General features: G+C 42.9%; 1 protein-coding gene across 1 annotated transcript in view; it reads right to left on the reverse strand.

Annotated features, from left to right (window-relative positions):
• TOGARAM2 (TOG array regulator of axonemal microtubules 2) overlaps positions 1 to 23,443 on the reverse strand; it is a 33,009-nt gene that overhangs the window by 1,882 nt on the left and 7,684 nt on the right. Inside the window, exons 7-18 of the mRNA XM_035558701.1 lie at positions 20,810 to 21,000; positions 19,793 to 19,943; positions 18,677 to 18,841; positions 16,620 to 16,761; positions 14,852 to 14,957; positions 12,812 to 13,047; positions 11,471 to 11,629; positions 10,274 to 10,391; positions 8,875 to 8,978; positions 7,285 to 7,483; positions 5,884 to 6,100; positions 633 to 719 (exon numbers count right to left, since the gene is read on the reverse strand). Of these exons, the coding sequence (XP_035414594.1) occupies positions 633 to 719; positions 5,884 to 6,100; positions 7,285 to 7,483; positions 8,875 to 8,978; positions 10,274 to 10,391; positions 11,471 to 11,629; positions 12,812 to 13,047; positions 14,852 to 14,957; positions 16,620 to 16,761; positions 18,677 to 18,841; positions 19,793 to 19,943; positions 20,810 to 21,000 (1,875 nt within the window). The remainder of the gene's footprint in view (positions 1 to 632; positions 720 to 5,883; positions 6,101 to 7,284; positions 7,484 to 8,874; positions 8,979 to 10,273; positions 10,392 to 11,470; positions 11,630 to 12,811; positions 13,048 to 14,851; positions 14,958 to 16,619; positions 16,762 to 18,676; positions 18,842 to 19,792; positions 19,944 to 20,809; positions 21,001 to 23,443) is intronic.

The raw sequence follows: 23,443 nt of genomic DNA on the forward strand, positions 1-23,443 counted from the left end.
TGGTCAGTGTCATGTTATATCTGTAACACAGGCAGGGAGCCACGGTGGGTTGGGATCAACTGCCCACTTCTGCCCCTCTGTTCCCAAATCCTGCCTTGCACATTGTCCTTGCCTGTAATATTTTGTCTTGAGTTTTCACCTGCACTACAATCCCCAGTCTCTGCAGGATTCAGCCACAAAAGTTTCCAACAGTAAGACAAGGATCCCATGCTGACAAAAAATGATCCTCAGAAATACCAGTTACCATAATTTTTTCTACAGGATGTTCATTCAGTTCAGGAAAGGGACCTCTTAGAGACTTCCTTGACCTTTACTGCACTGTCCTTCAATGAGAGGAGCTGGCTAGGGTATTTTTAGCTCCTTTCTTTCCTGGAGGTGGATCCTGAGATGCCTCAGTGAGAGATCAGCACCGGAGTCCCAATTTTACATCTTGCATGCCTTGACAAGCATGCAGGTAAAGCCCTGCCAAATACAACTTTTATGTGTATTTTGCAAGAGGGAGAAGCCCAAAATCTTCTAGTGATTGATGAGTTACTGCACTGTATATTGAGAGGAATTTCCTCTAAATATTTGCCATTTCCTGTGAAAGACTGCTTGACTTAAACCTGGAGATTGACTAAAGCAGCCAATACCTGACAGATGTTCTGTGACATCCTGCATAGCTCGACCGCTGAGGAAACACACTCGGTGGGCAAGCACTTGCAGCAGTAATGCGTTATCTGAAAGAAAAACATTTATTTCTGCTTACTATTAGAGGTTATAAGAAAAAAAAAAAAGAAAAAAAAAAGGGCAGAGGTGATGGCATTCTGTAAAGTAAAATAAATTTCTATTAGCTTCTGTGTTCTTACATTTGCTCTTTCACTACAGCTTAACTTGGGAGGATTTAAAATTCAAAAAGAAAAGATTTCATTTCACACCTGTAAATACACAGTTAACTGCTGTACAAGGAGCTGTATTACATATTTCTCATGAGGGCCCTAAAAATTTAAATCACACATAAGTAGGGAGGAGGTTTTGCATGATAGAGTTTTGCAGAGATGAACCTTGAAGAAAAAGGGTGAGAAGGCTCAAAGGTCCACACATCCATTCACTCTTTACAGATAAACTGGCATTAAATCTGTAATTTACATGGGGGGACCTATGGACAAGACTCCAAGTTACTTGTATGACAGAGAATTACGTGCTCATCACTAACACCATGTACTCTCAGGGGCTCTTGTAACATCTCTGAAATCAGAGCTTGGCACCGAGACTTAAAAACTAGCCGATTTCCCAATACTTGACTGTTGTAAGTTTTAGAAACTTGGAAGCTTTAAAACATGTAAGTTTTCCCTATGCTGGCCATTGTTGATTTGGGTTCTTATTATAATTTTAAAAATGTTGTCCAGACTGGTCTGTAATCCTCTAGTCCTACCACTCTGATAAGCTGAGCAAAGCTTCTCTTGGAGACAGATGCTCATGAGACATGCTCCAGTACCTCATGGTGTCTCCAGGAGTGGTACCAACAAAGCAGACAACTTCTTTGTGAAATACTACAGAACCAAGTCCCATAGTGGTTTTAAGTAGCACTGTGCTATTAAGAGCTCGTTTTTACATGAGATATAAGAAGGAAGTCCCTAATGATCTTTTTGCAAGCATGAAGTGAAGAATTGATCCTGTTATTCTAACTAATTTTCTGCTTTGGTAATTACAGTCTTCTCATTCACCTTTCTAAACAGACACTTAGTTTTTTGCCTCACAATCCTGCCATATCGGCAGATGCTGTTTCACACTTGCTGTTCCTCTTCAGAGATTTACCTTACTGCTGCTGCTTTAAAAAGAAGAAAAATAAATAAATAAAGAAAGAAAGAAGAAGAAAACACTCAGATCTGGAGACTTTGAAGCAGTATGAAATGTTAATTAATTGATAATGTGGGCATCTACACAGATTTTCATGGAAACACTTGGGTTTTGGATAGATGAGGAGGAATTATTTATCTTTTATAGGTAGATTAAACGTATAGTCACTATTCACCTTTCAATTTAAGGGTTTCAAATTCCCTGAGCATTTTAAAACACTAAAGCTCCAGTCAATAACAAATCTACCCAAGCATTACTTTAGCTGCCTCAAAAGACCAAAAGACAGAACAGCTTTTAATGGCAGTTAGATGAAAAAAAGGCAGCAGGCAGGTCATTTCTTGTTAACTCAGCTTTAATTCTCGGTACTAGATATTAGCTAAACCTGTTGGCCACAGGACAGGTCCAGCATTTGCAATACAAGCGAAAGAAGAATCTGCTTTGTGCTCTCACCTTCACTGTGTTCCCCTTTTTGCTATGATAATGCTTATGGGAGCGATTTCCCTTCCCCTTTTGTGGAGGGCTGGTCGCTCTGGGAGCTACTCAGGCCTTACTCTACACCCTGCTGCCTGGCAGTGGCCATCTAAAGGATTTTTCTTTCATGACAGATGACAGATTAGGATGGATGTAGGAGCAGAGCAAGATCTATGTCCTGGTGCCATAAGTGATAAGATTTGATTTGCCCCCATCTACAAGGTGGCTCCCTCCAGTGTGGATAGGGTCCAGGGTCACAGCTAATGAATTGCTGCTGTGTGTGACCTTCTGCTGGGAACGTCCATCTCGATCTCAGGGCTAAGCTAGATGAATGATTTAGGTTTTATTTGGAAACAATTTAGTTTATGGATAGGATTTTTGGTTTAAGGGGTAGGAGAAGAGTGGTGGTTGTTGGCTGGATGGGATTACTACTTGTCTCCCTTGTGTTCTTATTTGTTTGTGTTTGGTTTTACATTGAGTGATCAAGCAACCTTATAACCAGCTTTCATCTCTGCATGGATCATTAAAGGTGACAGATGAGGAAATCTCATCTAAAACTCAGAATTTGCAGCACGTCAACACAGTCTCAGCGGAATAGCAGGGCTCATAGCTAGGAAACTCAGTGGAGCAATGGGGGCAAGACATTGCACTTACTGACTCTAAACTGGAAGCAGTATCCTTTAGAGAGTTCTGTTGTTGGGGGGTTTGAAATTGTAAAGGCAAACAATTTTAAAGCATGAGGAAAGGTTTAGCTCAGGTATTTTGCCAGTAGAGCCTTCCTTCCACCACTAAGGCCCTAAGCCTTGAATTCTGAAATATTTGTGATTCAGTTGCCTGTTTGAATTTGTGCAAAAAATGACCAGATCCAAAAAAAAAAAATATATATATATATATATATACACACCCCACCTTATTTGTGTGAACATGTCTCTGTGCAGTCTTTCTGATAAGAGATAGATGTGCTTTCCTCCTGTTCTGACATATGCCAGTGCTGAAAATTTAAGGTCATATCTCAGAATTGGTGAGGGGGGAAAGATGAGAGAAGGCTCCACACAAAACCTTGAAGGAATCTGGTTGCCACATCCTCTGTTAGGAGGATTCTGTGACTCTTCCCCAGCCTTCTCCCAAGCACCACAATAGGACCAACAGCAGGACAGGTCTTGCACCCTTCTCCCCACAACCCCATATTTAGAACATGGGAAGGTAACAGGTCAGCAAATTCACTGGGTTCACAAAGAGGCTGTTGTGGAGAAATTTGTTAGTTCCCCTTTAAAGCCTTCCTGTTCAACAGTAAATTTTTCAGGCATATTCACCCAGTGCTGCATTTTCACAGCTGGCATAAATCCGTGTGGCAAGATAATTTACAGCAGACCTTGGCCATGTAATTACTGGCTACAGCAATCTTGCCCCATGCAGAACAACATTTGGAACAAGCCATCATTTACACCTGGATTTATACCTGTTTGTTCTAAAGAAATGAACTTGGCAAACCATAAATTCCCTTAAAAAAAAAAAAAAAAAAAGAAAAAGAAAGGTAGAAAGCAGACAGGACCAGCTAATGCCCATAATGTAGAATCTTCCAGGAAGCTGTTCTGCAGAAGCTCTGATGCACCAGTATCACATCAACAGCAAAGCAATTAATTTGGGAAATCAAACTAGACCCAAACAACCTCCCAAAAGTCCCTTTGTCCTTGAATTCTAGCTTAGTTGAACACCAGGATTTATTGTTCAGCTCCTTCTGTACCAAAGCAGACAAGGAGCACAGAGACAAAGACTCACAAGAATCTGGGGAAATGCTGATACATGTTCAGGCTTGCCTGGAAATTGGTGCATAAGGACTGCACCATGGCAGGTTCTTGTTACCCAGCTTACCAGTTACAGCTGGCAGGAATTTAGGTCCTTTAATATATAGCATAGATGATACGAGTGATCTGCAAACTTGGCATCAACTCTGGAAGCCAAACACTTTATCTGGAAACTGCTTTTCTGCAGTAGATTTTAATCAGTGGAGGGGGAAAAAAAAAACTTCTAGTGAACACTTTTAGTGACGGCATCCATCTTTCCAACACCAAACTCCCTGCATGCACAAATACACATACACCATTTCTCATCTCACATTTCAACATAAGTCAGAGATCCAGTAAATAGCACATGAAGAGCCCCCAGGAACTGGAAACATCTGGTCACAATTGCAGCAATGACAGCGGTAGCACAGGTATTGTCAACGTGCTTCTAAATCTACACTAGAAGATCAAGAGGCAAATTCAGGTCTGGATTTGGATTCAGGTCTGAATCTCACTGAATTTTAAACACTAGACTGAAAAGATATAAATCCATAAACACCCCCAGCAAACTACACAGATCAGTCTTGGTCTCCTTCCCTGGTGGAAACGTGTGCAAGAACAAAAACAGTCAATGTTGACACCTCTCCACCAGATCCTTGGAGAGGGATCCTCCAGGGGATCCAGCTGCCTAAAGCAAAGGACATAAGAATAAGCTAAGAGTCACAGAGAATATTTTCTACAGACTTAAGGCTGGTTTCAGACTGTGTCCCCGGGCTGCAACCAATCCTAACAGCCCCTCCTTAATTTGGAGTGCCAGCCAGCTTTCTATCCTTGTGCTCACTGTTGTAAATTATTAATATCAAACACAAAACTTAGCTGAAAAAAAAATGTTAGTGGAGACCCCTGTACTTCTCTCCCATCCTTTTCTTTCTGCTTTTCTGATTCTCTTATTTGTAGGTTACCGTCTACAAATTAAGGCAAAATGAAACCTGTGGCAGGTGAGGGGAAGTGGGGAGTCACCACATCAGGGCAGTGTCTCCATATACTTTTAAGAAATACATGCTAGCCATGTGTATAATCAGTGTCTTTCTGACTGTCCAGCAAGCCTTTCCACCTTCATCTATCTCCTGTGCGATTTTTCATAACACAACCTTATCAAGGTTTCAGTCTTCAATTTCAAAGGGACATTTTCATTTGGGCTGTATATGGCTAAACTACTACCTAAAAACTACAAAATGAGTGAGTGAGCTCAAAGCTTTAGGTCAGCGAAGTCCAGATACATCTGCTTGAGAGAGTCATCGCTGCCAGAGTATGGAACAAAGCCCAGCAAGGGCAAAGAGCCTCCACCACCCTTCTCACAGCATGCGTCAAAGAAAAAAATACATTACTTTCACCTTGTTTTAGTGGATATAAACTTACTGGAATTAGCATCTTAAAAATCCAATTCAATAAGAACAAAACACATGCAGTTTCTCGTTAGGAAGGGAGAAAACTGACATGACATGCTAGTTGCTTCCCTCATACTCTTCTGGCAGGAGTTTAGAATAATGCCTATAATGTCCTCTCTGCTGAATTAGTAATCATACAACCCAGATGATAAGCAGTATCCATTCAGCTGCACATCACAAGATGCAATAGATTGGGATAGAAAGAATTCAGTCAGGACTTCATAAACATCTTGCAAGAGCTGAATCTTTCCACAGACAACAACAGCTATCAACAAACTGTGTTCACTTGGCTCTGAGATGGAGAGTCCACACTTTGAGTCTAAATCTAAGGTCAGCTTTACCTAGGTGAGCAATGGATGCTTCCAGCACCTTCACAGCTGCAGTGTATATCCCTGTGTGCTTTGAGTTCAGGTTGTCAGTGACTGCTGCTACCACAGAGATCAGCACTGTGTGTATGGTGTCTCTGAGGATGGGTGTTATTGAAGCCAGAGCCTCCAGTGCCTGCTGATTCACTTTCTTATTGGAATCCTGAAGTCTCGGGACAAAAACATCAAAAATCTGTTAAGAAAACAAACATAAAAGCTGGGTTAAAATGTCCTTGTTTCTACAAGTGACGCAGAAACAAGTTCTCAACCAAACAAAAAACAAATGTAATCCTTTCTGTCAAGCCAGTGCTTACTAGCACAAATTCACTGTTTTCCTGTGGGTTACTCACTGTAGTATTTGCACAATCTCATGCTGGTTTAAAACACTTTCATATTTTATTACAAGGTTGTGGTGAGGATGAGAGAGTTTATGTGGAGTTTCTCTTTACCTATATATCATTAAATCATTAAATTGCCTTGATAATGGAAAAAAAAATCTTTGACATAGAGGTATGAAAACAGCTATTTATGATTCTCATTTTTCCATAGTATTGTCTCAAGGACTGAGGGTAGATTTTATCTTGCCGAAATTGAGTCTGGATGAGATCCAAGTTTTGTTTTATCTAGCTGTCTCAGAACCTTGGTCTGGAGGATAGCAGGACTCTGATGAACTCTCCAGGATCCAGACCATCTCTCTAGCTAACCATCTCTCTAAGGTAGACTTCTCAAGTTTAACATGCCATGCTAATACTCATTGAAATAGTTTCAATCACTTTATCAGGTACCATTTTCTGTAAAAGGGGAAAAAAGCAGATGCTAAGAGGAAAAGGAAGCCATGTCTCCAGACATTTTCCTTCTCTTTGCAAAGAGAAAAGAGAAGCCCAAGAAGAGTGAAAACGGGATTTCCCAATCAAGAAAGGGATGAGAAAGGAAGTGAATAGGCTGAGTTTTGCCTTCACATGACAAGATAAAGTGTACAGAGAATCCTTTATTTTTTATTTTTTAAATCTACCCAGCCTGATACTTCTCTTCCCCATCCCAAGCCATTTTTCTTCTGAAGAGTAATTGCCAAGTTTTCAGTGGCTGGGTTTCCTTTCTTTCTACCTAACAGAGGAATAGAGACGTAAGAAGCTACAGCAACAATAAATTCCATCATCAACTCATGAACAACACCAACAGGCAAAAGACAGAAAAGTACATCTGGACTGAAATTACTTGCCTTGAAACTTGGAGTTGAATTAAATTATTTTTGGTGAGAAGGGACCAGCTTGTCCTGAATGACTAGCATGTAGTGCCAAGACACACGAAATTAACTTTACTGTGACAGGCTTGGGAAGGAAACTGAAGGGAAAAAAGCAATGGAGATATCCTAGATACCTGGACAATGTTAGCTGAGATGAGCTGGGGGTTGTTTTTGCAGTGATCTACGAGGAGTACTACTCCCTCCATTCGTGCCTGAAACTCTTTGGCTGTCAGGAGCTTGTTAAGCTCCTTGAGTTGTTCAATCTCTTCCACAGTACGAAGTGATGTGTGCCGGGCTGTCTGACGGGGTAAGATGAGGACATCAGAGCCGGACCTTGAACTGGAAAATAAAAACAAGGTAAAATCTGTTGGTGATAATATCTTCAGTTAATTGTGAGGAAAACATCTCGAGGAGACTTCCTAATAGTGTGATTTCAGCTAGATCTTGATCTGAAAAGCAACTTTGATCTCATAACAATCATTCTAGGAGACAACCTCCAAATACATTTATAACTACTGCTTAAGTAGGAAAACCAAAGCACCAAGGATGGAATTCATCTCACTTATCTTCAAATGTCTTCAAGGTATTAATCTAGCATTCCTTTGTGGGGAAAAATAGGCACTACTTTAAAGTTATGAATTGTCTATACTAAAAGAAAATGAAATGTCCTGGAGAAGTGTCCCTATAATAGGTATGGGAATGTGGATAAATAACTCAGATGCATCTGAACAGGTGAATCCCCCTCAGAGAGATTAAAGGGCATATCTGAAAGGGTCCAGAGGATCAGTAACACAGATGAAAACCTAAGCCAGACAGCCTACTATTGTGCTTGCATTATTGCTTCCCTAGGGACTGATTCACAGCTTAACACACTCAATGGAAACAATTCCCTTGGATCAACCTCTCTCTGGCATGAGCATGGGGGCACTCCTAACCATGCTGGTGAGGTGTGTGGTCACCTTCCTACCAGCACTGAGCACAACAGGGCTACATAAACCCACTCTGTAGTCAGAGGAAATCAGGTACAAGTAGCTTTCCCACTAGCCTGGGGAGACAGCAAGGACCAAGTTCCTATCTTGAATGTTGATCTGCGGCATTTGGGGGTGGGGAGTGTGTGTGGGGGTGGAGAACATGCTGTCCATCAACCAACCAGTCATGGGTCTGAACGGCATAAATAGCTACAGAAAAAGTCCACATTGAGATGTCTGTCTTCCAGAGCCACTCAGGAACTGTCTTGCTGATGCCGTTTGAAAGCAATTGATTCAGCCAGCTTAAACCACACGCATGGAAAGTGCCATTTTTGGGAATGGCATCTTCATTCCAGACTGGGACTTCTCATCAAAACTACCCATATTAAAAAAAAAAAAAAAAAAAAAAAAAGACTCCACTCAGATAAGAAGACCCCAACTGAAATCATAAGTCCCAAGTCAAACAGCAGAGACATGACTCTCTCACAGCCTCCCTAACACTCTTCTCCTAGCCATTGCATCGGCTCTTCTGAGCTGCCACTGGTGGTAATCTCTTCCTCTCTCAATTTTTCTGGAAACCCCCCCACAGAACTTGTATTCAGCCTAGTTGCAGAAGCAGATATTTTTCATTGTAGAAAGTTTTGTGGGGCTAGAAAATCTCTGGCACAGTTCAGCTCCAGCAGAAAGATTTTACTGAGGAAGAGATACAAAAAGCTTGCCACATGCTTTGTCAGATAAAACAGAAGTGTTCAGTACCCTTCATCAGAAGGCAAATTTTCCTGGGATACCATCAAACCACTGCTCCTAGACTCCCTGCGGCCCTTGGCAGATGGAAGTTCAGATATACGGTCTTCTATCCCCTAAATACATATATTAAAAAACAAACGGACATTAATTTATAAAAGATAAAATAGGAAAGCATTTGTTTAAAACAAAGATTTTAACAAGGATCACAGCTACAAAAATAGGCTTAGGAACACATTTCATAACTTAGAGAGAGAGACGGGCCAGAAATTCAGAGATGTCTACTGAAGGTTTTGTTATTACTAACCTAATGCAGGTTCTGGTGTTACCATGACAGCTGGCAGTATAAAATCTTATAAAATCACTAGTCATAAGCACAAATGGGAATAATGCAAACTGATAGGGAACAAGCCTTCTCAGAGAGAATAGCAGAAAACTTTTGGACTCTCTGGAGGTTGGCCCATTATGTTGGGAGTTGATTTGGTTCACACTCACTCTCTCCACTCCTGCACAAAGACACATTCCTTTCTAGAATATAAGTGGAGAAGATAGAAAAAAAAATGGGGATGATTTTCCACTGGCTGCTGAATTCATGGAGCTTCTTTGAATAGAATAGGATCATTAAGAAAAAAAAAGACTTAGGAAAAAATCTATTTGAAAAAATATATATATTAGAAAAAACCTTCAAGATCATCTGGTCCAGCAATCACCCTACCACCAATGTTGCCCACTAAAGCATGTTCCTAAGCACCACTTCCAACCTTTCCTTGAACACCCCTAGGGACAGTGATTCCACTACCTCCCTGAGCAACACATTCCAATGCCTAACCACTCTTTCTGAGAAGAAATGTCTCCTAATTTCTAACCTAAACCTCCCCTTGCATAACTTAAGGCCATTCCCTCTAGTCCTATCGCTGGTTATCTGGGAAAAGAGGCTGACCCCCAGCTCCCCACAACTTCCTTTCAGGTAGTTGCAGAGAGCATGACATCAGGGCAGTATTCCTAGAATACAGATAATATAGCCACTAATTATGATAGCTTTGTGTATCTTTTGTACATATGGGAAATTTCTTGGCACAATTACTTCTTTCATCTGTTGCATTTGGGGGGGGGGGGAGAGGGGCAACAGGGCATTTTGGGGGGGAGTGTTTTTATGGAGGGGGGTAAAATCATTTTCTCTTATTTCCCTTTCCTGTTTGTTGTTGATATCAGCATATACCCACTTTATTTCAAACCATACTAATTCCCTCACTGTCTGCTGACAAACGTGCTAAGAATCAACAGTTCATTTCCAGGAGCAAAATAATACAACAGAAGAAGAATGAGATAAAGAAAGATTTAATATTTTAAATTTCATATTAGCAACATCAGTACATGCATAAAGGAGACATCTCTCCTGCCAAGCACTTACTTTCTGCTTAATTGTTGCCATAACATCTCGCAAGTCACGTGAGGGGAGAAACTGTTTCAAATACCCATCAAATTTTGGATGACTCATCAATATATTCAGCATTTTCCGTCCATAAAACCTAATACAGGGAAGAGAGAAATGAATAACTGTTTTTGCTACAGAATATTAGTTATCTTCTCCCTCATTTTGTGCATAAAAAAAGAAAGGGATTAATAGAATATGCTGATATTTTGAATTCTCACATGCAGTACTTTCATAAGAAGTTATCCACTCAGCAAAGAAAGATATTTACCTCCACTTGGCACCTCTACGCAATGCTGCCAGCTGAACACAAGAAGTACTGGAGGACACAGGGCAACAGGAAAGTACAATTTCACAGTGAAATTGTGGAATTGTTTCTGTGGGATCGAAGGATCCTATGGGATGACTGGAGTTCATCTGCTTTGCTGCCACGATTAATTTGCAATGTCTTGCTGCCACCGTACAAAAATTTACCTTCCTTTTACTGGCAGACAAGCTAGGACAAATCAACTCACATTTACTATTTACTATGCTATAGTACAGGTATACAGTAAGTTACTTGTGTGTTCTTGCCGCCTATTAATTGGAATTTAGAGCCATAGTCAAAGTAAGGGTGTTTTTTTGTTTGTATTGTTGATGTTACCATTTTTATAACCTGCTGTGAAACTACAGCTATCTTCAAGAAGAAATCAGTAATTTGTTCAGCCACAGACAACATTATACAACAGATAGAAAGAAAAAATTGTGAATAGCATAGGCATTTAGATCTGCAGAAGGGATTTAGAAAGACTGAACACGTTGCTTGAAGACAAATGGAATTTTTCTAGGAGAGTCTTAACCTTACCAGAAAAAAATACTTGGTATCCTCACGTAATGAACAGTGGCCAATGCTTCAGCTTTTCGTTGAGCACACGTTGACCAAACAAAGTTGTTTGACTGATTAATCTGAGCTCAGCTGATCTGAATAAAGAATTATTCAAGTCACAGGAATTTGGCAGTGGTCTTTCTTGCTGGACAACCTCATGTTATCTGGTACAGTTGTTTCCCTAAACACCATTATCCACACTAGGAAGTAACTTTCTTAATGTTTATTTTACCTTCCACTCTTTTGCTGCTTTATCATGGCCAGACATCATACAGCTTTCAGTTTCTAGGAGGTAAAATTAAGATCCTCACCTTGTGTCCTGATTACAATCCTGAGCAAGCTTCACGAGCATGTGAACCAGCAGCTCAGTACTGTCACGTGTGCCTGACAGGAGCTTCTCAGCTCCAATTTGCTCCATCACGGTCAGTAGGTGTTCAGCTGCAGACTTCCGCACCAGGACATTCCGGTGACTGGAAACAAGAGCAAGCATTTGGCAGAAGGAAAGGGAAGGACAGAAATACAGGTCTTGGTCACAACATGGTCTCTGTCATTGCTGGTGGAAGCAGGCATGTGTCCTTGCTGCAATTTTTACCAACAGGAGACAATACTACCCTCAGATAAAGAAAGAAGCTATGTACAGGGAAGGAATTCAATCTCCCTGGACTATTTGATAATTAATTTCTTTCCTGAAATTATTGACCCTGAGAAAGAGGAAAATGAAAGGCAATCCATGTTGACTCATCACAGGACTCCCATCACAGACAGTGCTGCAGTAGGACTGGGGCTTATTCCACCCATTTATCTCCAAACCCACAGACCCTCGAAACAACAGAAAAAATTCTGTGGAGCATGAATCTGAAGAATATGCAGCAATGCAGTTCGTTCTTTGAGGCTTGGCAACAGGTACGTTTCCTCGCTTTTTGAAAAGCTAAGGAAAGGGAAGGTAGTAGTCATTTTAGCCAGGTTGTCTTTCCTAGAGGGTGCCTATTCAAAACTATCAGAGACAGCACTAATATTTTAAGGCAGCATCTGCTTCAGATATCTCATGGGAGTCTGCCTGTGAAGGCGCCTGTGGAGTGACTCACCATCTCAAAGCCAACACGCGGCATCAGTTTGAATAGGAAGTGTAGCTCTGAGGACGCAATGGTCAAACAAGCTCCTCTCAGCAGGAGCTGCACTTGTTGAGCAGGTTGTGCTGCACCCAGCCCATCCTCCCATGTGTGCTCCTAGTCCCAGCAATTAGCATGCCTGTCTCTCAAGTTAATGGCATAATGATGATGCATGTTTTTTCCCAGCGCCTCTGTGGTTAGCATTGTGAAATATCAAAGGGCACTCACTGCTGCAATTTCCATTGTCCCTTTCCCCGCAAAGCCACAAGACTGTACTACCAACCTCTGCAGGGACTTTTGCCTCCCCATCATTCACCACATCTAGACAGTGTTAACAGACTGTGAAAATAAGTAGGCTATAGCATGGCAGAAGCAGATGACAAGAGGAAGGGAATGAGGATGATCAGACATTAAAATCACTGACTTCACAGAAGACACAATAGAAAGAACCCTTCCCTCTTCCCATTCTCTGTCTGTATCCCATCCCTTCCCCCTACCATACAATTTAAGGTGAAGGATATCACTAAGAGAACAACCACATACTTGACCCCACTAGCCAGGATAGCAGCCATTGCTCGTGCAGGAGTCACACTCCCCACCATAATACCAAGGGATCGATCAGCTGCTTTCTGAATGAACTCGCTGGAGTCCCCGGTCTTCTGGAGTAAAGCCCGAGCAACCTCCTCCACCTCCTGGTCCATGTGTTTCTTCATGATCCTGAAAAGCTCTCCAAGAGTGTTGATTGCAAAGCGAGACACCTTTGAACGGAGATTGTTCACCTAGGGAAGTCATGAGGGGAAATATTAGAATCATCTTGTAAAGAAAATCAATTTCTCTGGACAGAAGTTCCAGGAAACACTATGAAATTTTTTTCCTGTATCCAGGTGGAACATAAGAGCAGAAGATCACAAGCACAGAAAAACAACATCTTCTGTGGCTTAGGCCCACTGACAATCTAATTTCAATGAGACTGCAGTTCTAAGAAATACGTTTATTCTGTGTTTCACACTTTATTCTATGTGAAACAGAGCTATGCTACTTTGCCCACAATGTATACTGTTTTTATTTCAAGCCCTTTTACTGAAAGGAAATACATAAATAAAGAATGTGAGAGCTGATTTTAAACTACAAATGCATAATTAATAAAGACAAGATAGAGGAAAAGTAGCACTTTCCTCCTGTCCAAATATGTAACACCAGCCATTTGAATGCCCACCCAGGAAATGGAGAATATAGGTTCAGGTCTACAGTCAACTAATTCGCAACAGGAACTTGAGTCCATCTGCTCTGTCTACTCAGAACCCTAGCTGTTGGACGTGAGGCACTCAAGGATCCTGAAGGATCACATGCAATTACAGCTGCTTTCATTAGGTTTTTCTAGCTTTCAGTGCTGCTCTGGAGTGACCCCTGCTTCAAAAGAGCTCTCCTACAAGGGGAAGAAAGGAACATCTGAGGAGTCAGGTGATTCATTCAAAAGCTACTTTGGAGGCCGGCCCAGTGTTTCTTTCTGCCAGACTTGGTTGTGCTTGCTAATAAAAGGAAACAACATGAGGGCTTGAAGTGCTTGTGAAAGCAAAAATCTGGGACTGGAGACTGGAGTGAAATGAAAGCTGAACAATTGCTCTGCACACGAGTGTATGCAGCAAAAAGGAGGGAATTTCCTCAGAAATATAAAAGTAACATCACCATCAGATGAGTTAAGCTGAAAGGTCTTCTCCTAACTCCGATCTCAGACTGGAAGAATCCAAGTCTTGCATATGTAAACAGAAAAGTTTGAAGAGTCCAACACAAGGGACATTCAGGCCTTCCACATCATTAGGTACTGGCTAGAAGACAAGGACTTTAATGGAAAGGAGCTAAGTCTTACTGCATTGTGCAAGCAAAGGAAAATTTAATATATTTGGCAGTCATGTACGAGAGTACAGAGTACAAGGCCACAAACAAATGCTGAGTTGGAAATTCTGTCACAAACATTTCCAAGGAGCTTAGGTTGGGACTTTTCTGTGAACTTGATGATAAGACAGCAATCCTGTGTTCAACTGCCCAGCACACACACACAGCTGGGATGCTCCAGGCGTCCTGTGGCTGCAATGCAAAATTCAACCAGCACATGGAGGTAATGGATCAATGGGAAGGGCAAATTACCAAAAGGCAGACAGAAAGGAAGAAGAAGAGATCATCAGGCAACACAGGAAAATAAATACCTGTAGTCAATCACCAAGATGCTGAAAAAGAGGAAGAAGGAGGAAGCTGAGAGGCAAAAGCTGCAGCATTTAATTACAGCTTGGGCAGAGATTTGGTTTGTGGCAAATCACCTGATGAGTTCCTCACTTTCTGCATTTGTATATTGCATTATAATGACTCCTAGCTCAAAGATGAGAGACACAGATACCCTACATACCAGCAAATGTAGCTATATATACAGACAGATCACACAGATAGGTGACATAGTTATTAGAGGAATGCCATCTAAAAATAGTAATGAAGGCAGACACTGAGCACACATGTAAATGAACAAGTACATATCTACTCTATGCCCCATGCACAATGTATGTGGGACATAGTTAAAAACAACATTCCTACCTCTTTGGTAACTGCCAAGGTAACATCATGAAGTCTACCAAGAAGGATTTCTGAGTGGCAGATAGCCAGGCGTCTGATGCTGAAGAGTCCTTTCCCCTTTAGCTGCCTGAAAGGCAATTACCAAAAATGATTGATTTTTCTCACCACCCAAAAAGAAGGCAGCACCCCCTGAAATTACCGGGGTGTCAGCTCAAACAAAGGGAGGTGTTTCTTATATGGCACTAAACTAAATCATGGAACTTGCTGCCACTGGATGCTGTGGCGGTGAAAAGCATACATAAATCTAAAAGGCAAATAGATGGTTTCAGAGTGGATGGGTTAACTTCTGGCTATTAAACGAGACAGCATCCCTGAAAGCCCTGGCACACGAAGTCCCTGTGCCACTGCTTCCCAGAAACCTGGAGGCTGTGACATGTTTCTGTATCTTGCACCCTCCCTGGACCCTGGCCCTGCAATACAGTCCCATCTGGCGGTTACTGAGGGCATTTCCTCCCCCTCCCATCCACAGAGGGCAGTTCAGGTGTAAGAGTCTGCACTGCCACTCCGTAATTGAGTTTGTACCCTGCAACGCAGTCAGGAGAAAAGGGGGGGGGGGGGGGGGGGGGGCAGAAAAAAAAAAAAAAAAAAAGCAGTACATCCTAAAAGTTTCCACAGCTGGGCAAGAACGGCCAAAACGATGGATTTCCCAGAAAATCCCTGCTTAAAGTAACACCCAAAGCAGCAACATTTTATTCAAAAAATCTGTCATAACTTTCTGTGTGAAGGACCTGAGCTGGATGAAGGCACATGGTGGAGTCACTGGTTCACTACAACAGCCTCCTCCCAGGGGGCACAGAGGGCTGTAGGGCAGGATGGGGAACCCATCCCCACCGAAGTCTCTGAGTGTAACCTGGTCTCACCACACCTGCAGCAGCTCTCTGCACCTTACAGAGCACCTGTGCGATGTGGCAGAGAAGGGGGGAGGCAAAGCAAAGCAACCATGCAAGGAGGTTGCTTTAAAAATTGAAAAGATTATTCATGGTTATCCTGGTGTGAACAGAGCCGTGGTGAGTGTACACAGACCCACAAATCAGAAAGATGCCCGATATCACCTGAAATTCATAGTCTCCTCCTGTCTTCATCTAATTTCAAGATAAATTATGATTATCAACAAAACACATTTGGCCCATATTAAACAGCAAGGGGGAAAGTTTATTTCTAAAAGTGCAAGATTCCTAAAGGATTTTTTTTCTTTTTCCTTTTCTTCTGCCATGAGCCCCTCAGGAGAAATGAGGGGCCAAGCAACTCTGCACTACTTCTCAGTCTGTTTTTCAGAAATAGGAACTCCCCGTAGGCACTGCTGGGTCAAAGGAAGGCCCCATCTGCTGCTGCTGCTGCCAGCAGCAGGACCAGAGATAACTCCTTATGCAGTCTCACCTCAGTCAGTATCCTGAGGCACCCAAATCTCTAAACTCAAGACTGCTCATGCCTTCAGCAGGCAAATTATCTTGTTCAGCAACCTCTCTTCCCCTAAGCTTTCATTTGCAGCTACGTGGAATAGAAGGCAAAGCTAGAAGACAGCATGGACCTGTTGTGGCTGTAGCACTGCTACAGACCAGGTCAAATGAGAGGAGTACACCATATTACTGCCCCATGATTACTTTGTAGTGGTTTCATGAGTTCTCTTTGGATATCTGGGCTGCCTAGGCCCAGAGATGCTAGAAGAAACTGTTTCTAATTTACCTTTGAACTGAGAGGGAGAAAAGGAGAGAAGAGAGAGGTTTCTTACCAGTCATTGCTGCTGAGCCATGTGAGCGCATCGAGCAGCCCCTGCTCTGGGTGAGAGAAGGGTCTGGTTTCCCAGGCGTCCCCACACTCGGGCTCCTCTCCCCACTCCAAGGAGCGCAGAGCAATGGCTGGCAGTGAGTTTGCTGTAGGGAGAGGGTCAGACACAGGCAGTGCACACCCTTGGGCAGGGCACAGCACCACAGGCACAGTGAAGACTGCAAACCAAGCTCCTAGCTAAGATTACATATGAGCACAAGCTGGCGTTGCCTTCAGAGACTTCTCTGCTGTCTGGCTCATTGCTTTCCCCACGCTGGGCCACCCCACGCTGGGCTCTAGCTCCTTCTGTAAACCTGAAATTTGCACACATGCAGCCAGCTCCCAAATCCTTACAGGTACCACAGCCAGCTTGCAGATTTATAATGCTGTGGTGCTCACTCTCAGTGGGAGCCAGCACCACCCAGCAGGACTTGCAACACTAAGGGTAAGCTCCTGTAGGATTTTGCTCAGGCAAATCCCTAAGGAGCAAACACTGGGGAACTGTGGTATCTCACAGTACCTTACTCTCTAAATCTGGCAGTGCCTCAGGTTCCATTTATTTCAAGTATTCTAGACAGCTGACAGCTGAGTGTATATACAGTTTAACATACTTTTGGGAATGTAGCAGTTTATGGGGTTTGTTATGAGTATTTCCTATTTCAGTGGTACCCACTGGCTGTATTTCAAAGATGCTGAGGTGAAATTTGTCATCAAATGTACTTGTTTGCAAACTGTGCAATGCCTAAGCTTTCTCTTATGGAAAAAATGCGATTTCCAGTCTAGATACTCATGACAAAAAGCCTTCCAAATGTGAATTGAGAATAAAAATATGTAAATATAAACGCAAATTGTTGGCAAACACGCTCTCTTGATGATAAATATGCAAGGTATAAGAAAATCTAGATGACAAATGCATTTGTTATAAAAACTATTTCAAAATTTTCATATCTTTCACTCAAAAGCTCATTTTGTAAAGTCTAGATGAAAACACCTGAATTGTCTGAAAGTGTTGAGTATAAATATTGCACAGAGTCTAGATGAACTGATATGGACTTTATAAAGTTTTTAAATTACCTTGTATGTTCTACAAAATATGGAGGATGGAAGAACTGTAAGATCAGCAGCACTTTTTACAAAAATGCTCAAATGGGCCTAAATTTGGATCTTACTGATATTAGCGACGTTACTGTATGAATACATAGATCTACATATATACATTCAATATGAATGGAGAGTCAGATCCTAGCTAGATTCATTCCTAGTCAGATTCATTCCTAGCTCCCTTTTTCTTAACTCATAACCATAATACAACGCAGGCTACCCACAAAGTAGTAATGACAATCTCCATGTGTTCGCCATCTGCTGTATATTTATTGCAGGTAGCAAGCAGCCTGGGAGCCCCAGGTAGCCTCTCCTGTATGTCACCTGCTACACACAGCCACAGTTATTTGGGCAAGTTGACAGAAGAGGCGCTGTTCATGCCCAGTTCGTGTTGCATGTGGTAGGATGCTAGAAGCCTTTAAGCATTTTTAGGTGAAATAGCACAATTGCACCAAGTTGCTAATTTCCATGCAGTGGCAACCCCTGCTGCAATAGCAGAAAATCTGGCTGGAGAGCCAAGTAGAAGCACAGAGGGCCAGAAGAGTGAGTGGCTACTTGGTCACAGTGCTACCCAGTGGGCACACCCTGCCAGATTGCATCAGAGCTCAGCCCTACAGTTACAGCTGCCTCCCTGTTTAAGATACTGTCCTGACCCAGAACCAGTGTTATATTTTAGACAATCAGTACAAGCTTACCACTTTACTTTACCGCTGCTTTATTTAGTTAAACTTCCCAGTGGATCTGTAAGGACCAACTGCTCCAGTATCATCAAGCTGGAGCAGCTTCCAAGTGGGCTTGCTCTCGGTCCTGGACAGGACAGGATCTGGACCTGAGCTCCCATCTGTGTTTGGGGAAGGAGCAGTTTGTGTTCTTTGTGGGAGGGAAGAGCTGGCACAGGGGGCTGCAGCAGAGCGGGCTCACCTGAGGAATGGCGCAGGAAGCCACTGTCCTGGCTGATAACGGGGATGCTGGGCAAGGAAGGTCTGTTGACCCGCTTCCTCAGGGTGGTTCCAATGCTCGATCTGCACGCATTGCTTGTGCTACAGGAAATGGGAACTGTCCCATTGATGTGTAGTAGGCCAAAGCCTGCAGAGACAGAAAAGCACCTTGTAAGTAGAATGCTGGACAGGGTGACTACAGGCTTAAAAACATCTAGAAATTTTGCTGGAGTTGTGTAACATCATCTGTTGTTTTAAACAACTCCAAGCATAACATTTACATGCTAACCCAGGACTAATCAAAGAATGCAGTGATGTTTTCCCAAAGAAATGAGGAAAACTCAGCACTGTCTTTCCTTTGTTTTCCTGTTTCAGAGACTGGATAGGGAAGCTACATTTCTGGGGCTCCCACCTCAGCACTCCATACCACCATTTCTCAAAATAATAACAAGAAAAAGAGCAGATAACCTTGTCTGATACCCTTGGGTTGAGTGCTGACTTCTTCAGTTTGCTGCTGCAGTACTTGTGGTAGTGCATGCTGCAGGACAATCAGAGCCTGTCAGCTGCAATTAAGTCAGTAAAGCTGTGAAGTCATGTGGGTAAAATGTGAGTGCTTGCTAAGGGCTCCAGCATGGCTCAGCAATGCAAGCTCCTCAGCAGGGAATGGTGGGGGCAGGATAATCATTTCCATCAAGCGAGAAAGATATTCTTTTATCTTTTAATTGGAAATAATTTAATTTCTGTTCTTCCAGGTTGCAGCTTAGTTAAAAAGCATTTTTTGGACTTACCAATTCACCTTTCCTATAACCTACTCTCAATTAGAGAGAGGCCAAATCCCAAATGTTATTTGCAAGAATTATCCAGTCTGCAAAACATGGTAAGAGAAGGCAGGGGGAGGGGTGTTATTTGTGTTCTGTGACTGACTCACTAGGGGCTGCAGGCAAGAAACTCCATGCCTTTGTAATTTTCTTTGGAAAATAGAAATAAATTCCACTCAGATGCAAGCGTAACAGCCTTCCAGTTTGATTCCATATACATTTACAAAACAATGTAAACACAGAAAAGTGAAAACAGGCTCACAATTATACCAACCACTTACCTTCTTCGGCCGTAATCCCAGGGTCACTGCTACATGTGGAGAGCTGCAACTTCTCTCTCTCTTTCTCCATCTCTCTTCGCAAAAGCTCCATCTCTCTCATTCGCTTCTGGCGCATTTTCTCCTGAGCTGACTTGGATATGGTAACATGGATCTGGTTATAATAGAAATACATCAAGGGACATGAAGAACATACGTGACACCTCATCAGGAATACAGTGGTGGAGTGTCACGGTCTTTAATGCAGTTCCACAAACATCCCAATAGCTTCAAGACGATTCCTCATTTTCCTCATCTCAGCATACAATTATACCCAACAGTGTATAATGCTCCATTTCCATATCCTTCCACTGGTCCAAAATACCATTTCTCAAGCTATGTCATGAAGACCTGCTCAAAGCAAGAGGGCCGTATCAGTGCTCAAAGAGAACAGACAGTTCAATTCCTACAGGCCATGGCAGGGCAGTATAAGCCATCTGCAATAAGCAGCAATAAGAGGTAGTTTGTCACTTCTTCATGCTCACAGCCAGTAATTGCAGCTGTTTCTCCCTTCTCTGTTTCTGAAGAACTCAGTTGCTCCTTAAGAATGGATGAGTCCAAAAGAGGAGTCATGAGGAAAAAAAGCTTAAGAAACACTAGTCTTAACATATTAGAAAACGGAGAATAAGACAGCTGTGAGATGCAGCAATGATACCAAGGAAAAGCTACTCTCCTGTTTTGTTTTGCAGCCTTGCTTACACACAACATTATAATTTCTGCTTCCAAGCATACACTTCACACATGTTCACTGATTCATGACTTACTTGGCCATTCGGGTCTGCCCTAAATTGTCCTTCATAAATAAAGAATGCTTCTGACTTAGCCTTAGCATCATCTCCCAGTGTCTTCTGCAACAGTGAAAATGGATTCCCCCTTCCACAACAGAGAAAGATTATGATATTCAGTGACATCTTGTCACTGAAGCAATCACTGACCGGTCACTGAAAAAGAAGCCTGCTCACCCCTACCCATAGTCCTTACCCTTCCATTGCTGTCTTTCCAGTCATCATCCCTCAGAAGGCGAGGACTCATGAGATGATCCATCCCCTTGGCCTGGCTGAGAGGCAGACCTGTTAATGTGGGTACAGGTTCATACAAATGTCCAGCAGACTTCACACTACAGGCAACGTGATGATGGGGAATAGGCAAGATGGGTTCCAGTGTCCAGAGTTCTGATGAGATATGAATACATTGTGTATGAGAATGGCAAATAACACATGGCCGCTCTAGATGCATGGAGTAATACAATATTGCTCTGGCAGCAGCAATGACATTTCTTGGTTTGCCATCAAACTCAGGTCTACTGAATAATAAAGGCCTCAGTCCTCAGCTCCTGGTAAGTAGAATCATAACATGGCTTGGGTTGGAAGGGACCTTAAAGATCATCCAGCTCCAACTCCCCTACCATAGGCAGAGATGCCACCCACTAGATCAGGTTGCCCAGGGTCTTGAATCCAGCCTGATCTTGAACACTTCCAGGGACAGGGAAGCCATAACATCTCTGGACAACCTGTTCCAGTGCCTCACCACCCTCTGAGTGAAGAATTTCCTCCTAATATCTAATCTAAATCTTCCCTTATTTAGTTTAAAACAATTCCCTCTTATCCTATCATTATCTGACCTAGCAAAATGTTGCTCTCCGTCTTTTTTATAAGTCCCCTTTAAGTATTGAATGACCCTAATGGGTCCACATCTTTCTTGTGCTGGCAACCCCAGACCTGGATGCAGTACTCCAGGTGGGGCCTCATGAGGGCAGAGTAGAGGGGGACAATCGCCTCCCTTGCCCTACTGGTCATGTCTCTTTTGATGCAGCCCAGGACGCAGTTGGCCTTCGGGGCTGCAAGTGCTCACTGCTGGTTCATGTAAAGCTTTTTGTCCATCAGAGCCCCCAAGTCCTTCTCTGCAGGGCTGCTCTCAATGAGTTCTTCTCCCAGCCTGTACTCATGTACAGGATTGCCAGATCTGTTCCATGATCTTTCCAGGCACAGAGGTGAGGCTCGCTAGTCTGTAGTTCACCAAGTCTTCCCTTCTACCCTTCTTAAAAACTGGAGTGCTATTTCCCTTTTTCCAGTCACCAGGGACTTCACCTGACTGTCAGGACTTTTCAAATATGATGGAAGGTGGATTTTCAGCTACAGTAGCCAGCTCCCTCAGGATCCAGAGATGCACGGCATCAAGCCCCATAGACTTGTACCTGTTCAGTGTCATCAGGTGGTCTCAAACCTGCTCTTTGCTTACAGTGGAAAGGACTTTGCCTCCTCAGCCACAGCCTAGAGGTTCAGGGACTCAGGAGACATGGGAAGCCTGACTGGCAGTGAAGTCTGAGACAGAGAACTTGTTGAGTACTTCAGACTTCTCCATGACTGTTGTTACCAGTTCTCCCTTCTCATCCACCAGAGGGGGTGCATTCTCCTTGACCTTTCTTTTCTGACCAACGTATCTATAGAATTCCTTCCTGTTATTTTTTTGCATCCTTTGCCAAGCTCAGTTCTATCCGTGCCTTGGCTTTCCTGATCTCATCCCTACACGTTGACAGCATCCCTGTACTCTTCCCAGGCCACATGTCCCTGCTTCCACTGTCTGTGCATTTCCTTCTTACATCTCAGTTTGACCAGCAGGTCCTTGCTCAGCCATGCCAGTTTCCTGCCTTTCCCTGCTTGATTTCTTACACATGGGGATAGAGAGCTCTTGTACTCTAAGAAAAGCATCCTCAAAGAGTTGCTGGCTCTGATCAGTTTCTCTGTTCCTAAGGACAGTGTCCCAGGGGATCTCATCCACTAGACCTTTAAATAGCTGGAATTTCACTCTTCTAAAGTTCAGGGTCCTGACTTTGCTCTTTGCCAGCCAGGCCCATATTCCTTGAGATCACGAACTCAAACAAACAGGGCACGAGTGGTCTCTGCAGCCCAGACTGCCTCCAGTCTTAACCCCTTTAATGAGTTCACACTGTTGAGCTCCACGTCCAGTAATGCTTCTCTTCTGGTTGGTTTGTCTAACACCTGGACAAGGAAGTTCTCCTTGACACACTCCAGGAGTCCCCTGGATTGCTTACAGCCTGCAGTGCTGCTTTCCCAGCAGACATCCAGGTGGATGATATTCCAATCAGGATGAGAGCTTGCAAGCACAATGCTTCTTGTAGCTGAGACAGGAAGGCCTCAGCAACAGGCTCCCCTTAATCAGGCAGCCTGTAGTAGACCCCAGCCACAAGGTGTCCTTTATTAGACTGGTCCTCAACTTTTACCCACAAGCTCTCAACCTGTGTGTGGCTGTTTCTCAGAGGCATCTCTTCACAATCTATCCTTTTCTTAAAATAGAGGGCTATACTACCACCCCTCCTTCCCTGCCTATTTCTTCTGAAAAGCTTGTAGCCCTCAATTCCAGTGTTCCAGCTGTGGAACTCGTCCCATTACATTTCTGTGATAGCAATCTGGTCACAGTTTTGTAATAGCACTGTGGTTTCCAGCTCCTCCTGCTTTTTTCCCATTCTGTGTGCATTAGTGTAGAGGCACTTCAGCTTGACTTTCAGCTGCATCAGTAGCTGTGTTGGACTGAGAAGAGAAATTAAGATTGCCCTTGCCCAAAAGTTTCTTATCTGTTGCCATTTTGATTTTAGTA

This window comes from Cygnus atratus, chromosome 3 (assembly GCF_013377495.2).
Source record: "Cygnus atratus isolate AKBS03 ecotype Queensland, Australia chromosome 3, CAtr_DNAZoo_HiC_assembly, whole genome shotgun sequence".
NCBI classification, from domain to species: Eukaryota; Metazoa; Chordata; class Aves; order Anseriformes; family Anatidae; genus Cygnus; species Cygnus atratus.